The sequence below is a fragment of the Microtus ochrogaster genome, linkage group LG4 (assembly GCF_000317375.1).
Source record: "Microtus ochrogaster isolate Prairie Vole_2 linkage group LG4, MicOch1.0, whole genome shotgun sequence".
Classification (NCBI taxonomy): domain Eukaryota; kingdom Metazoa; phylum Chordata; class Mammalia; order Rodentia; family Cricetidae; genus Microtus; species Microtus ochrogaster.
The window spans coordinates 20,326,290-20,341,120 of NC_022030.1; the positions used below are offsets into that span (position 1 = coordinate 20,326,290).

The window sequence follows — 14,831 nt, forward strand, 5'->3', positions numbered from 1 at the left end:
GGGTTTCTCTGTGGCTTTTGGAGCCTGTCCTGGCACTAGCTCTTGTAGACCAGGCTGGTCTCGAACTCACAGAGATCCGTCTGCCTCTGCCTCCCGAGTGCTGGGATTAAAGGCCTGTGCCACCACCGCCCGGCAAAACAAGAGTCTTGATATGTTTCCCAGGCTGGCCTTGGTAGCCCAGGCTCACGTGATCGTCCCTTGGCTGCCTTCTGAAGAACTGGCACTGTAAGGCACACATCCCCGTGTGCCCCCTTTTCCCTTCCTGAGGAGCCTAGACAGGCCTTGGGCTTTCTGTGTGCCTGAGGCTGATCTGCCTTCCTCCACCTCCTGAGCCTCTGCCACAGTGCCAGCTCACTCTTCTTATTTTGGATGGTTATACAATATTCTGTTTACATTTAAATGCTATACGTGTATGGGCTTATTTAATTATTGCTTTTGGGAGAAGGTCTAGCTGTGTAGTTCTGGCTGGCCTTTGTCCTTCTGCCTAAGTCTCCCAAGTACTGGGTTTATAGGTGTGGTCCAACAAGTCCAGGTCCTGTGAGTTACATAAATAGTCTCGTGATGAGTACTTGGGTTGTTCTGTTCTGCTGTTACAGATTCACACCCTGTGTGCTGTGTCATTACTAGGAATGCTGGGCCTAGTCTTGGAAGGGCTGGTGAGAGAGCAGGGAACTAAGGACAAAGATGCCAAAGGGTCCAGCCTTCAAGTTTAAAGGACATGTTTTTTTGTGTTGTTTTTGTTTGGGATAGGTTCTTACTATGTAGCCCTGGATAGCCTGGAACTCCCTAGGTAGGCCAGGTTGGCTTTGAACTCACACCTAGCTGCCTGCTTCTGTTTCCCAAGAGAGGACAGCTTTGTGGAGATGACTGTTTTCTTCTACGTTATATAGGTTCTGGGAACCAAACTCAGGTCTCTGGGCTTGCATGGCAGCCACCTTTACCCCCCAGGCATCTTGCTGGCCCCTTAGTCTTTTGAGTTTTGCTATGACCTGAAGAAGAGGTTGGCTTGGGGATCCAGGTAGAACCTGTTTATACTGTCTGAATTTGGTCTTGACACTTTTTCTAGAGGGATGATGGGCAAGCTGCCTAAATTCAGTGCCCTGTCTCAGTTTCTCGTTGATGAGGGTGATTTGGCCTGTCTTCTCTGGTACTGGTCTGGCCTGAGGGGTGTGGGTACTTAGTGATGATCCAGAGAAGTACTTACATACACACCCCATCTCCAATGGTACAGGTCTCCATTGTCCGAAGTACAACTATCACCTTGACACCCAGCCCAGAGACAGATGTATCCTTGGTCTACCGAGGCTTCATCCACCCTCTGCTGCCAGGAGGGCCAGGAGGCCCTGGGGCTGAGGATGTGGCTGTGTGGGCTCGGGCCCAACGCCTCCATGTCCTGGCCCGGATGGCCAAAGGCCCAGACACTGAGAACATGGTGAGGGATTCTAGAATATCCTGAGGTGACTTTTGGTAAATATGGTCTTGAGTGTGATTTGAGGCATCTGTGGTGATGTCAGGGTTCTGGGGGACAGTGGGGAGCATTCAGACATGGGGTGTATCCTTAAAGGAAGATGGGGTTTTCATTTGTGAGTAGAATTTGGGAAGATTCTTGGAAGGATGGGGAAGGTTTGAGTGACAAATGAGATTCCCCTGAGGAGGAAGAGGAGGTGGGTTGTGGGGAGGATGGCCGCTTCTTGAAGTTGAAGAAGGAAGAGCTGGTGTCCTCAGAAGGGAGGATTGGTGGTTTGAAGGAGAGTGGAGAGGTGTGAGGTCCTGTCTGTTGCTCACCCCACTGCAGGAGGAGGTGGGGCGCTGGGTGGCTCAACAAGAGAAGGAGACACGGCGTCTGCAGCGCCCTGGCTCTGCTCGCCTCTTCCCACTACCTGGGCGAGGCCACAAGTATGCTGTGGAGATCCGAGGCCAGCTCAATGGCTCGGCAGGCCCTGGGCACAGCGAGCTCACTCTCCTGTGGGACCGGACTGGAGTGCCAGGAGGCAGCGTGAGTATCTAGGATCCTTCTCTATTCCTCGGCTCTGGCTTCAGATCCTCTGGGCTTTCCAAGTCTTAAGTGACAAAATCTTAAGTCACTTGATCCTGACCTGAACTCCTGGCTTTAACTTTGGACATTACCTTGAACCTACCAAACTCTAATATTTGGTCCCAGGCCCTGATATAATTTCTATAGTCTTCTTTTGGAAGATAGTAGGAGGGAAGCCAGGACCTTGTGCATTCTAGCAAGTGTTCTACCACTGAGTCCCACCCCAGCCCCTCACTGGGGGATTCTAGGCAGGGGCTCTACCACTGAGTCACACCCCAGCCCCTCACTGGGGGATTCTAGGCAGGGGCTCTACCACTGAGCCACACCCCAGCCCCTCACTGGGGGATTCTAGGCAGGGGCTCTACCACTGAGCCACACCCCAGCCCCTCACTGGGGGATTCTAGGCAGGGGCTCTACCACTGAGCCACACCCAGCCCCTCACTGGGGATTCTAGGCAGGGGCTCTACCACTGAGCCACGCCCAGCCCCTCACTAGGGATTCTAGGCAGGGGCTCTATCCTTGTGCCCCCCCCCCCAACCTCTCATTTGTGGATTCTAGACAAGTGCTTTACTCCTGAGGTACACCCAATCCCCACTCATTCTGTCCTCTCTCCAGATCTGATTCCTCCCTGACCCCTGTCCTCTACTCTTTGACCTCTAGAGTCCTTCAGACCCTGCCCCTTTCCTGTGCCAATTTCCTGAGTTGTCATTGTAGTTCTCATGCGGTCACCACCTCCAGTTGACCCCAAACCTGACTCCTTCCTGTGTGCCCTGCCCCAGGAGATCTCCTTCTTCTTCTTGGAGCCCTACCGCTCTTCGGCCTGCACCTCCTACTCCTCCTGCCTAGGCTGCCTGGCTGATCAGGGCTGTGGCTGGTGCCTCAACAGTGCCACCTGTCACCTGCGCCAGGGAGGGGCCCACTGTGAGGATGACAGGACCGGCGAGTCCCTGCTGGTGCTGGTACCTGCCCTCTGTCCACTCTGTGAGGAGCATCGAGACTGCCATGCTTGCACCCAGGTGTCTGCTGGGATAGGTTCCCTTAGAGGTGGCACAGACAGTAGAGGGGTCTTGGTGGGGAGTAGAGGAGGTGGGACTGGAAGAGATGGGCACCTGGGAGTCGGAGTATGCCCCATGGCAGAGGTCAGAAAAATCATTGAGTGTTCTTCACCAGGGGAGGTGGATGTTTGCCCGCTTGACGGTCATCAGCCTGGAGAAAGTGGTCAGGCCTGCTAGCTCCAGCTGGGGACATCCAGCTTCTTCTGCTCTGCTGCCCGTTTCTAGGGACAGTTTGTTCCAGTGATCTGCAGGGAGGCCATGGGTCCCAGACTCTCCTGGTCATTCAGTCCGGTGCAGAGCTGTGTTTCATTGGCTATAAATTGATCCTTTTTCTTTTTGATACTCAGTCTTGCTATTTAGCCTGGGTTGGCCTCCAACTCATGATCCTTTTGCCTCCACCTCCCAAGTGCTGGGTTTACTGGCACGTTTCACCATGTTGGACTGCCAGTTGGGTTTTGTGTTGGCTCCTGGTCTAGTGGCTGAGGTTGCCTTTCTCCCCCCTTAAATCTACCTGCTCCCCCACTCCTGACAGAAGTACTGTTATCCAGAGAGGTGAAGTGAAGGCTAGGTAGGCCGACACATGGCTGTGGCTGAAGATGGTTGCAGGTGGACCAGGGGCAGGAGGGAGTGGCTGCTGGATTCTGGGCAGATGATGGCTGAGTTCTGACATTGTCCCCCCACCCCAGGACCCTTTCTGTGAGTGGCATCAGAGCACCAGCCGCAAAGGGGATGCAGCATGCAGCCGGCGAGGCCGCGGTCGAGGTGCTCTGAAGAATCCAGAGGAATGCCCCCCACTCTGTAGCCAGTGAGTCCAGCTAGGACTGGGAGGGGGTGGGCGTGCATGGGGGTATGGGCTGCAGTGACCTGGGCCTGCTTTCACTCGCAGACGCCTGACCTGTGAGGACTGCCTGGCCAACTCTAGCCAGTGTGCCTGGTGCCAGTCCACGCACACCTGCTTCCTGTTTGCTGCCTACCTGGCCCGCTACCCACATGGGGGCTGCCGTGGCTGGGACGACAGGTACGCTAAAGGGTTGGACTGATGAGGTGGAGCTCCCAGCAGGGGAATGACCTGGGCTGTGACCCCTAGCCCTTGTCACTCTGCAGTGTGCATTCAGAGCCACGGTGCAGGAGCTGCGGTGGCTTCCTGACTTGTCACGAGTGTCTGCAGAGCCACGAATGTGGTTGGTGTGGCAACGAAGACAACCCCACTCTGGGACGGTGAGGGACTTGGCTGGTTGGGTGGGTCTCCTGGCTCTCCCAGCTAAATGTTTTTAATGACTGGTTTCTCTGCCCTGTTTCCGTCGTCTGTCCTGTAACTGCCCTCCTATTTCCTTATTGCCATCTGTGTCTTCTCCTTTGCTTTCCTGCTCTCTTTCCTGTCTCTTCCTGTCTGTCACTGTTCCCTGTTGTCTCGTATCTGATCTCTCACCCCACAGGTGCCTACAAGGGGACTTCTCTGGACCGCTGGGTGGGGGGAACTGCTCCTTGTGGGTGGGAGAAGGCCTGGGACTGCCTGTGGCTCTCCCTGCCCGCTGGGCCTATGCCCGCTGTCCAGATGTGGATGAATGCCGCCTGGGCCTGGCGAGGTGTCACCCACGGGCGACCTGCCTGAACACGCCTCTCAGCTATGAGTGTCACTGCCAGCGTGGATACCAGGGCGATGGCATCACACACTGTAACCGCACGTGAGTGAGATGTGGGTTGCCATAAAAATGTTGCCTCAGGGCTGGAGCTCAAGATAGAGGGAGGAAGCCATCATGGTACTGGACTCTCAGTAGAACTGGTATCCTCAGTTAGCATGGAGTTTTCACCTTGCAGAAGGACCTCAGTGGAATAGCAGGATGCCCGAGGTAACCTTTTACCATAGGAACAGGATGCTCCTGGGTTGTGGGCCATAACCTTCAGAATTGCCGTGGAGATGGAAGAGGACCTAGTTAGAAGGGAGTTTTCTTTTTTCTTTTTTTTTCTTTTTTTTTTAAATTTATTTATTTATTAAGGATTTCTGCCTCCTCCCCGCCACCGCCTCCCATTTCCCTCCCCCTCCCCCGATCAAGTCCCTCTCCCTCATCAGCATGAAGAGCAATCAGGGTTCCCTGACCTGTGGGAAGTCCAAGGACCACCCACCTACATCCAGGTATAGTAAGATGAGCATCCAAACTGCCTAGGCTAGGAGGGAGTTATCGTAGTGGTTCTATGTGGTTTCTATGGAGACAGGTATCACCACGTGTGATAGGGTTGTCTTGGAAACAGGTTTACTTGCACAGCACAGGACCATGGGAAGAAGCAGCTGCTAGTGAGAGTGTTGCAGTGGGTGGAGATGGTGGGGTGCTTTGAGGACTCTGCACCCATCAGTTCTCCTCCACCTCCGCCATGATTCTTTAGGTGCCTGGAAGACTGTGGCCACGGTGTGTGTAGCGGTCCCCCAGACTTCACTTGCATGTGTGACCTCGGTTGGACCTCTGATCTGCCCCCACCCACACCTGCCCCAGGACCCCCTGCCCCACGTTGCTCTCGAGACTGTGGCTGCAACTTCCACAGCCACTGCCGTAGGCGGGGACCTGGCTTCTGTGATGAGTGCCAGGGTAAGCCACCGTGGTCTGAGTCTCATGGTCAGCCTTGCAGGGACACCCCACTCTCCTTTTTAGGACTCCAGCTTCTTCCTTTCCGAGTCTCTCTGAAGGTTGTGTTGTGACCCCTGCCATAGCCCCTGTTCCTGTCCCATCTCTGATCTGGCCTCACTCCCCTTTTTAGGGGCTTGCTGTTTCTTCCCTAGCCTAGGCCTTGTTTGACTCTTTGAAGCAGCTTGGGAGGGGGTCTGGGCCCCTTCATGTCCTTGCTTTTGACTTTGTGTCCTACCTCCTGGGACCTCCACAGATTGGACATGGGGGGAGCATTGTGAGCGGTGCCGGCCTGGCAGTTTTGGCAATGCAACGGGCTCTGGTGGCTGCCGACCCTGCCAGTGTAACGGGCATGGAGACCCACGCCGTGGCCACTGTGATAACCTCACTGGTCTCTGCTTCTGCCAGGACCATACTGAGGGGGCCCATTGTCAGATCTGCTCTCCAGGATACTATGGGGACCCCCGGTAAGTCAAGAACCCATGGGGCTGGGCAGAGAGGGGTTAGGGACTCCAGGGGGTGAGACAGTAGTGCGGTGACACTGTCTCTCCTCTGTTCTGCAGAGCTGGCGGATCCTGCTTCCGGGAGTGTGGGGGTCGTGCCCTCCTCACCAATGTGTCCTCAGTGGCTCTGGGCTCCCGCCGCTTTGGGGGACTGCTGCCTTCAGGTGGTGGGGCAGCAAGAGCTGGACCTGGCCTCTCCTACTGTGTGTGGGTTGTCTCAGCCACGGAAGTGCTACAGCCCTGTGCTCCTGGGACTCTCTGTCCCCCGCTCACTCTAACCTTCTCTCCAGACAGCAGCACCCCCTGCACTGTGAGCACGGAGGGGACTAGGGTTCAGTTTACAAGTCAGAACCATGTCCCCTTCCCAATCTGGACCCCCTAAATAGATCCTGACCCCATCATTGGTTTGTTTGTTTGATCCTGCATGTCTAAAACTGTTTGTTGGGTCATCTGGCCCTTTGTTCTCGGCTCTAAGATCCTCCCATTTCCCAGTTCTTTTCTGTTCCCTGAGCTCCTGCCTCTCATTCTTCAGATCCTCCAGCACCTCCTCCCAGACCAGCAGAGTCAGTTCTTACACCTCTGTGCCCTCCCTGGTTCATTAGAAGTGACTTCCACTACTGTGTAGCTGAGATTGGAAGCACATTTACTGCACTCCCCCAGCCTCCATGCAGATCCATAACTCTTGTTTCTGGACCTTTTCAGCTGAGCTACGTCCTGGCCTTTGATGGGTTCCCACGCTTCCTGGACACTGGTGTTGTGCAGTCAGACCGGAGCCTCATTGCTGCCTTCTGTGGCCAGCGGCGGGACAGACCCCTCACGGTGCAGGCTTTGTCTGGTATGGGAGCTTGATGGAGTGGGATCGGTTTGTCTTGGGCATCTCCTCATCCTTCAGTGTTGGCACAGAATCCAGGCCAGGGTCCCTTGGGTGCTAGGCACATTCTCTCCCGCTGGGCCCCATTTCTAGCTCTCACTGGTGGATTCTAGTCAGGTGTTTTCTCTCCAGCTCCATCTCAACCCTCGTTCTGAGCTTTTATATTTTTTTTTCTTTTTAAACTGGGCTTTGTTTCCCATGCTTCTGCACCTATCACTGATTGGGTATAGGACCTGGGTCCCAGCTCAGGGACTGACGTGGATTGGAGCCAGTTTGCTGTAGCATGTGTGAAACCCAGGCCATGAGGGACTCTCGCACTGAGCTGGCCTGAGTCAGACATGGGTACATGTGCTGCCCTCATGGACTGGGGAGGGGGACAAACTGCCTCTTTCACCGTGCAGTGGGCAGGAATGGGCCCTGTCTCACCTTGGGAGCTGGAGCCAGGCAAAACTTCTTTCTTTCTTTCTTTCTTTCTTTCTTTCTTTCTTTCTTTCTTTCTTTCTTTCTTCCTTCCTTCCTTCCTTCCTTCCTTCCTTCCTTCCTTCCTTCCTTCTTTTCTTTCTTTCTTGTTCTTTCTTTCTTTTTTTTTATTTTTATTTTTTTGAGACAGGGTTCCTCTGTAGCTTTGGAACCTGTCCTGGAACTAGCTTTTGTAGACCAGGTTGGCCTTGAACTCACTGAAATCCACTTGCCTCTGCCCCCAGAGTGCTGGGATTAAAGGTGTGTACCACCACTGGCTGGCCCAGGCAAAGCTTCTTTAAAGAGGGGAATTGGGCTAGAAGCGAGGTCAGAGGCATGGGAGGGCAGCTTTTCCAGGCAGAGGAGTAGCAGGAGCCAGGCTCTGAGAGCAGGCTGGAGGGGCCAGTGCTAGGGTGTACAGGATGGCAACAGTGGGAGATCCTGAGTTCAGAGGAGTCTCTAGGGCCCTATTCGTACCAGAAAGGAAGTATTTTTATTTGAAATAAGGTCTCACTATGAAGCCTAGGGTCGCTCAAACTCATTGCAGTCCTGTTTCTTCAGCTTTCCTAGTAATGGAATTGTTACAGGGGTAAGCCACTGTGTCTGCTCTCATTTCCTCCATTCCTTCCTTTGTTGAGTCAGGGTTGGTCTCAGCCTAGGTCAGCCTCGAACTGACAGTGTAGTTGAGGATGACCTTGAACTCCTGATCCTCCTGCCTGCATCTCCCCAGTGTTGGGATAATGGGTGTGCACCTCCCTGCCAGGTTTTATGTGGTGCTGAGAACTGAACCCAGGCCTATGTCCATGCTAGGCAAGCATTCCACAACCTGAGCCAGCTACATCCTAGTGACTGGCTTTTTCTTTTTGTTGCTCAGAATGGCCTTGAACTCCCAAGGCTCCTGAGTGCTGGGATTGCCGGTGTGCACCACTGCAGTTCTGTGTCTCAGGAGAGCTGCTCTTGCTGAAGAGCGCTGGGAACTGTGGGAGGTTTACAGATTCACGGCTGTAAAGATCTCAAGGGCTGCTGGAGGGTAGAACATCAGGCAGCCAGGAGGCAGTCGGGGATGCTACTGGTGTCCAGGGAGATGAGACACAAGTTCAGTGACAGCTTGAAACATAGCAAGCAGTGGCTAAATAGAAATCTAGGCTTTAGTTTTTGATTGTGTGTGTGTGTGTGTGTGTGTGTGTGTGTGTGTGTGTGTTGGCAGGGATAGTCCATGGGCCTGTATATGGTAGGTCCTTAGCCTAAGATTTAATTTGAAAATGGCTGGAATTTAGAGCCAGGTGTGGTGGCGCACTCCTGTAATCCCAGCCCTTGGGAGGAAGAGGCAGGAGGAGCAGGAGCTCAAGGTTCTCCTCAGCAACAGAGTGAGTTCAGGGCCAGCCCTAGCTACACAAGACCTTTCTAAAAGACAACCTCCCCACTCAAAACTTAAGTGTCTTGCTGGGCAATGGTGGTGCGCGCCTTTAATCCCAGCAGTCTGACGGCACAGGCAGGTGGTTCTCTTGAGTTTGAGACCAGCCTGGTCTACAGAGCGAGTTCCAGGACAGCCAGGACTACATAGAGAACTCCTGTCTTGAAAAAAACTCAAAAACCTAAAGTGTGTGGAACCTGATAGACTGGGTAGGGGGGCTATGTGTAAATGCGGGTTTTCACTATGGTCCTTGTTCGCCAGCATGGTATCAGTGCCCAGACTGGGGCTCCAGCCAGCCCCCCACCTCTTTCCCCACAGGGCTACTTGTGTTGCACTGGGAGGCCAATGGCTCCTCGTCCTGGGGCTTCAACGCTTCTGTGGGCTCTGCCCGATGTGGATCAGGGGGTCCTGGCAGCTGCCCTGTTCCTCAGGAATGTGTGCCCCAGGATGGGGCTGCAGGTGCTGGGCTCTGCCGCTGTCCTCAGGGCTGGGCTGGCCCTCACTGCCGCATGGCTCTGTGTCCTGAGAACTGCAATGCCCACACTGGGGCAGGAATCTGTAACCAGGTACAGGTGGGACAGGTGGGATGGGAACTGCCAGGTGGGGTGGAGTGGTGTTCAGGGCTCCTCTGAGCTTCTTTCTGCTGTCCCCAGAGCCTAGGCGTATGCATCTGTGCTGAGGGCTTTGGGGGCCCAGACTGTGCCACGAAGCTGGATGGTGGACAGTTGGTCTGGGAGACGCTGATGGACAGCCGCCTCTCAGCTGTGAGTTAGAGCAACACTTTGTCCTGTGGGTCAGTCTTCCACCTCTATTCTTGGGAGTGCCCGTAAACCCTCCACCTAGGGCTGGCACTTTGCCATGACCCTGACCTGACCTCCAGCATCCTCATTCCCACTCCAGGACACTGCTAGCCGCTTCCTCCACCGCCTGGGACACACTATGGTAGAGGGACCTGATGCCACCTTGTGGATGTTTGGGGGCCTAGGTCTGCCCCAGGGCCTGCTGGGAAACCTGTACAGGTAAGGACAGCTGAGATGTCTGTTAACTGGCTCACCCTAGTGATTGCAGGAAAACCTCTTGGGTGAGGGACACCTCAAAGGTGGTGGGGACACTTGTTTTAGGAAACTCACCTGACTGTGGGCACCAGGGGATCAGCCCAAAGGGGTGCTAGGACATCTTTAAGGATGTGGGGAGTGTGACTGCTTAGAAAAACATGTTCTGATCTTGGCTCCAGGTATTCAGTCAGTGAGCGCAGGTGGACACAGATGCTGGCAGGAGCTGAGGACGGGGGCCCAGGCCCGTCACCCCGCTCCTTCCATGCAGCTGCCTACGTGCCTGCTGGTCGTGGTGCCATGTATCTACTGGGGGGCCTCACAGCTGGGGGTGTTACCCGTGATTTCTGGGTCCTTAACCTCACTACCCTGCAGTGGAGACAGGAGAAGGTAAGCCTCTGTCTCCACCCTAACCCTGTCCTCACAATAGGTCCAACAGTTCCTTTGAATTTCATTACCAGAGGGATCTGTCCTCAGGGTTTCAACAGAAGTGTGGGAATAGTGCCTGGGAGTGTATCTTAGTGGTAGAGCCCCTGCCTAGAATCCCCCAGTAAGGGGCTGGAGATGTGGCTCAGTGGTAGTTCCTTTGTTTCGCTTACACCAGGTCCTGGGATCAATCCCTAGCACCACGGTAGGGTAGGGAGTTGTGAAATTGAATTTACTGGTTAACCTAGGTTAAATATTTGTAGTTACAAGCTGATCCCTGGACAAGGGCCTGGGACACTCCGGTTGGCCTATGGGCTCTAGTTCCACCCAACTACAGAGAGAACAGAGGAGTAATGATGGACTTTTGGTTGTGCCTGGAGAAGTGGGTGTGGAGTGGGCAGAAGCTACCTGGGCCCTAGCGGGCCAGGGTCTGCACAGTCCTGTGGAGCTCTACTCCTTAGCTGGGGCTGATCTTATGTCTCCGTAGAGCGAGTCTTCCTCCACCCCTTTGGGTGACACTAGTCTTCTATCTTACAGGCCCCTCAGAACATGGAATTGCCGGCTGTTGCTGGTCACACCCTTACCGCCCGTCGAGGCCTGTCTCTGCTCTTGGTGGGTGGCTACTCTCCCGAAAATGGCTTCAACCAGCAGTTGTTGGAGTACCAGCTGGCAACTGGCACCTGGGTATCTGGAGCCCAGAGTGGGACACCCCCAACAGGTGGGGCTGCCATGGAAACTGTCTGGACTGTACTTAAGCTTCTGGTCTCCCACATTCTGGTCACGGCTCATTGTATTTAAAAAAACAAAAAGCCAAAACCCAAAAAACTCCTTGCTGTCTTTTGGCTCCAGGTAGCTTTCCAGGGACACAACTTTGGCGTGTTCAGTTTCTCTGCTTACCTCCCTTAGTGTGGCTGCCATCTCCTTCCCCAGGTCCTAAGATCTGCAACTCTCAGGGGCTCTTTTTTCCTTTCTGTCCTCTCCCCTGTGTCTCCTGCAGCCTTGACCACCACCTGTCAGACATTCTGCCACCCTGTCTCCCTTCTCCTGCCGTGTGACATCTTCCCAACCATTGGCTATCCTTCCTAGGGCTGTCTCCTAGACCCTAAGGAGAGGGAAAGAACGAAGGTCTCCCCAAGTCTCTGGCCACAGGGCCATTCAGGAAGGGATCAGGGGACATTCCTGGCTGCCAGCCATTCCTTCCCTGCCATCTCTGTGGTCCTTCTGCCCCTCCAGGTCTCTATGGTCATTCTGCAGTCTACCACGAGGCCACCGACTCCCTCTATGTGTTTGGAGGTTTCCGCTTCCATGTGGAGCTGGCAGCACCTTCCCCGGAGCTCTACTCTCTGCATTGTCCTGACCGCACCTGGAGCTTGCTCGCACCTTCTCAGGGGGCAAAGGTTAGGACAGCTGGCTATAGCCACAGAAGGAAGGTTCCCCAAGTACTGGCTTTCCCCACCCAGATTCCTGCCTCCTGTTCCTTCCTTTCGGTCCCCTGTGCTGAACTATGATAATGCCAAGAATCCTTGGCCAGGAAATCAGAGGCATGGTTTCTGCCCCAGCACCACCCTGACAGATCCCCTCCCCTTCTTCAGCCCCCCATCTATGGTATCCTGTAACCTGTGCCTTATAAGTCTAAGGAGCCCGGTGTGGGGGAACAGGAACCTGTCAATGCTGGTAGGGACAGTTACATGTGATGTACACATGTCCCTAAGCCCCTCTGGGGCAGAGAGGATAGAGACCAAGTTTATAGGGAACAGAGTAGGTTGTGGGGCCCAAGGATGGTACTCCAGAATTTTCCTTTAGAAGAAGGTGAAGACAGAGGTTGAGGCAGGAGGGACATTTATGGGTGGCAGATAGGTTGGGAAGGAGCATGTGGAGCCAAGGGTGGGACTCTGACAGGCCTGCTCTACATATGTCTCCCAACAGCCCCGTCCCCGGCTTTTCCATGCTTCAGCTCTGTTAGGAGACACCATGGTGGTCCTTGGGGGGCGCTCAGACCCTGATGAATTCAGCAGTGATGTTCTGCTCTACCAGGTCAACTGTAACACCTGGCTCCTGCCTGACCTCACACGTGAGTCCCTGTTGCTATCCCCAGGAGGCTGGGAGACATCCATGTGGAGCCCTGTCCATGGTCTGGGGAGTCACTCGGCCTCTTAGCATTCATCAGCAAAGTCTTCTTCCCTCCATATATCTAGAGATCACAGAGTTACTGTATGTTTGTTTGTATGTATGTATGTGTGTGTGTTTTTTTAATAATTATTATGTATACAATATTCTGTCTGTGTGCACGTTTGCAGGCCAGAAGAGGGCACCAGACCTCTTTACAGATGGTTGTGAGCCACCATGTGGTTTCCAGGAATTGAACTCAGGACCTTTGGAAGAGCAGGCAATGCTCTTAACCACTGAGCCATCTCTCCAGCCCATATGTGTGTGTGTTTATGTGCACATGTAGCACACGTGTGGTGGTTAGAGGTAACTTGAAGGAGTTGGTTCTCTCCTTCCACATGTGGGACCTGAGAATTGAACTCAGGTCATCAGGCTTGGTGGCTGGTGAATACTTTTCACTACTGAGCCATGTCATGGATTCTTTCTTTTTTTCTTAGAATGGTTTGTTTTTGTTTATTTAATGTTTTGTTATTTTGACACATAGTCCTACTATGTCAGTTTGGCTGACCTGGACTCACCCTGTAGGCCAGCCTGGCCTTGAACTCACAGAGATCCACCTATCTCAATCCTGAGTGCTGGGATTAAAGGCGTGAGCCACCACAGAAATATTTTTTTTATTCTGGTTGGAAAAGTAATAGTAATCATTGTACATAATTTATAAAATAGGAAGAAAAACAAAAGCTCTTAGCAACAGCCACAGTTTTCAGTGGAAAGTATCTGTTGACAGAGATTTCTGTCCTGCATGGTCCTGCAGTCATTCAGTCCCAAAGAAACACACAGAGACCTGCATTAATTATAAACTGGTTGGCCTGTTAACTCAGACTTTCTTATTAATTAACTCTTACGCCAGGCTGTGGTGGTGCACGCCTTTAATCCCAGCACTGGGGAGGCAGAGGCAGGAAGATCTCTGTGAGTTCGAGACCAGCCTGGGCTACAAGAGCTAGTTCCAGGACAGGCTCCAAAACTACAGAGAAACCCTGTCTTGAAAAAAAACAAACAAAACAAAAACTCTTACACCTTTATTGGCCCTTAATTCTTGTCTGTGCTAGCCATGTGGCTTGGTACCTTTTATCAGTGAGGCATTCTCCTCTTGCTTCCTCTTGGTCTGGGTGACGGCTGCAGACTGAGGCTTTCTTCTTCCCAGAGTTCTCCTGTTCTGGTTGCCCCGCCCATACTTCTTGCCTGGCTACTGGCATTTTGTTACACCAATACAAGTGACAAGTCTTTAGAGAGTATAAGACCATTGTCCCACAGCCAAGTATCCTTCTAGGTTTTCTGTTCACAGCTTAGAAGTAGGCTTAAATAATGGATATTCTAGGGACTGGAGAGATGGCTTAGCAGCTACGAATGCTTTCTGTGTATCCATAAAGACTAGAGTTCAGATCTCAGCACCCACATAGCAAGTTGAGTGTCACACACATGCTTGTTACCTCAGCTCCAAAGCAAGCAGGAGGGTCACTGGAGCATGTTAGCTTCCTGCCTAGCTAAGGAAACTCAGGTTCAAAGTTCAGGGAGAGACCCTCCCTCAAAGGACACCTGAGAGAATGGACACACTTATATACACACACACATATACACACTCACATTCACACACTCACACACACATACTCACACTCACACATACACGCACATTCATACACCCCCCCACATACTCACACATACACACTCACAATTCATACACTCATACACACACTCCCATTCACACACATATACACACCCCCATACTCACACAATTCATACACAATAATCTTTTAAAAATTGGAAGTTTAAATATGTTGAAATGCAGAATGTACTATAGAATAAATTTTACTTTTTTGAAGCTCAAAAAAAAAAAACCTTCCGAAATAAACAGACAAAACCTCAGTGCTGTTTATTTACTTACTATTACATTTTTAATACCCAGAGTGCAGTAATTATTTGTTAGTGGAAGAATACAAGGTGGGGGGACATCTAGATAGCTTAGAACCGGAAAGGAATTTGTTTTTTGTAATAAGCAAAATGTTGACACTCAGACCTTGCACGTATAAGACAATTGCGTTATCACTGGTAGATTTTAGGCAAGTGCTCTAGGACTGAGCCATGTCTCCACTCCTCATTGGTGGATTCTAGGCAAGCACTCTATCTCTGAGCCACCCCCCCTCCCCCAGCTCCTAGTCCTAGAAACTCCACAACCCATACTGCTCTTTGTAAACCTGGCTTCATTCTTCCCATCTGCTTCCCTCTCCCCAAGGA

The 14,831-nt window shown here is 52.7% G+C and overlaps 1 protein-coding gene across 2 annotated transcripts in view; it reads left to right on the forward strand.

The window, feature by feature from the left end:
- Positions 1–14,831, forward strand: part of Megf8 (multiple EGF like domains 8) — a 48,672-nt gene that overhangs the window by 16,940 nt on the left and 16,901 nt on the right. For both annotated transcript variants that reach the window (XM_026786472.1, XM_005361151.2), the window contains exons 13-30: positions 1,232–1,432; positions 1,796–1,996; positions 2,815–3,051; positions 3,777–3,895; positions 3,977–4,108; positions 4,195–4,308; positions 4,527–4,775; positions 5,473–5,672; positions 5,965–6,175; positions 6,272–6,521; positions 6,914–7,046; positions 9,274–9,521; positions 9,609–9,719; positions 9,856–9,974; positions 10,190–10,397; positions 10,971–11,151; positions 11,667–11,830; positions 12,360–12,504. In XM_026786472.1, coding sequence (XP_026642273.1) covers positions 1,232–1,432; positions 1,796–1,996; positions 2,815–3,051; positions 3,777–3,895; positions 3,977–4,108; positions 4,195–4,308; positions 4,527–4,775; positions 5,473–5,672; positions 5,965–6,175; positions 6,272–6,521; positions 6,914–7,046; positions 9,274–9,521; positions 9,609–9,719; positions 9,856–9,974; positions 10,190–10,397; positions 10,971–11,151; positions 11,667–11,830; positions 12,360–12,504 — 3,223 coding nt within the window. The remainder of the gene's footprint in view (positions 1–1,231; positions 1,433–1,795; positions 1,997–2,814; positions 3,052–3,776; positions 3,896–3,976; positions 4,109–4,194; positions 4,309–4,526; positions 4,776–5,472; positions 5,673–5,964; positions 6,176–6,271; positions 6,522–6,913; positions 7,047–9,273; positions 9,522–9,608; positions 9,720–9,855; positions 9,975–10,189; positions 10,398–10,970; positions 11,152–11,666; positions 11,831–12,359; positions 12,505–14,831) is intronic.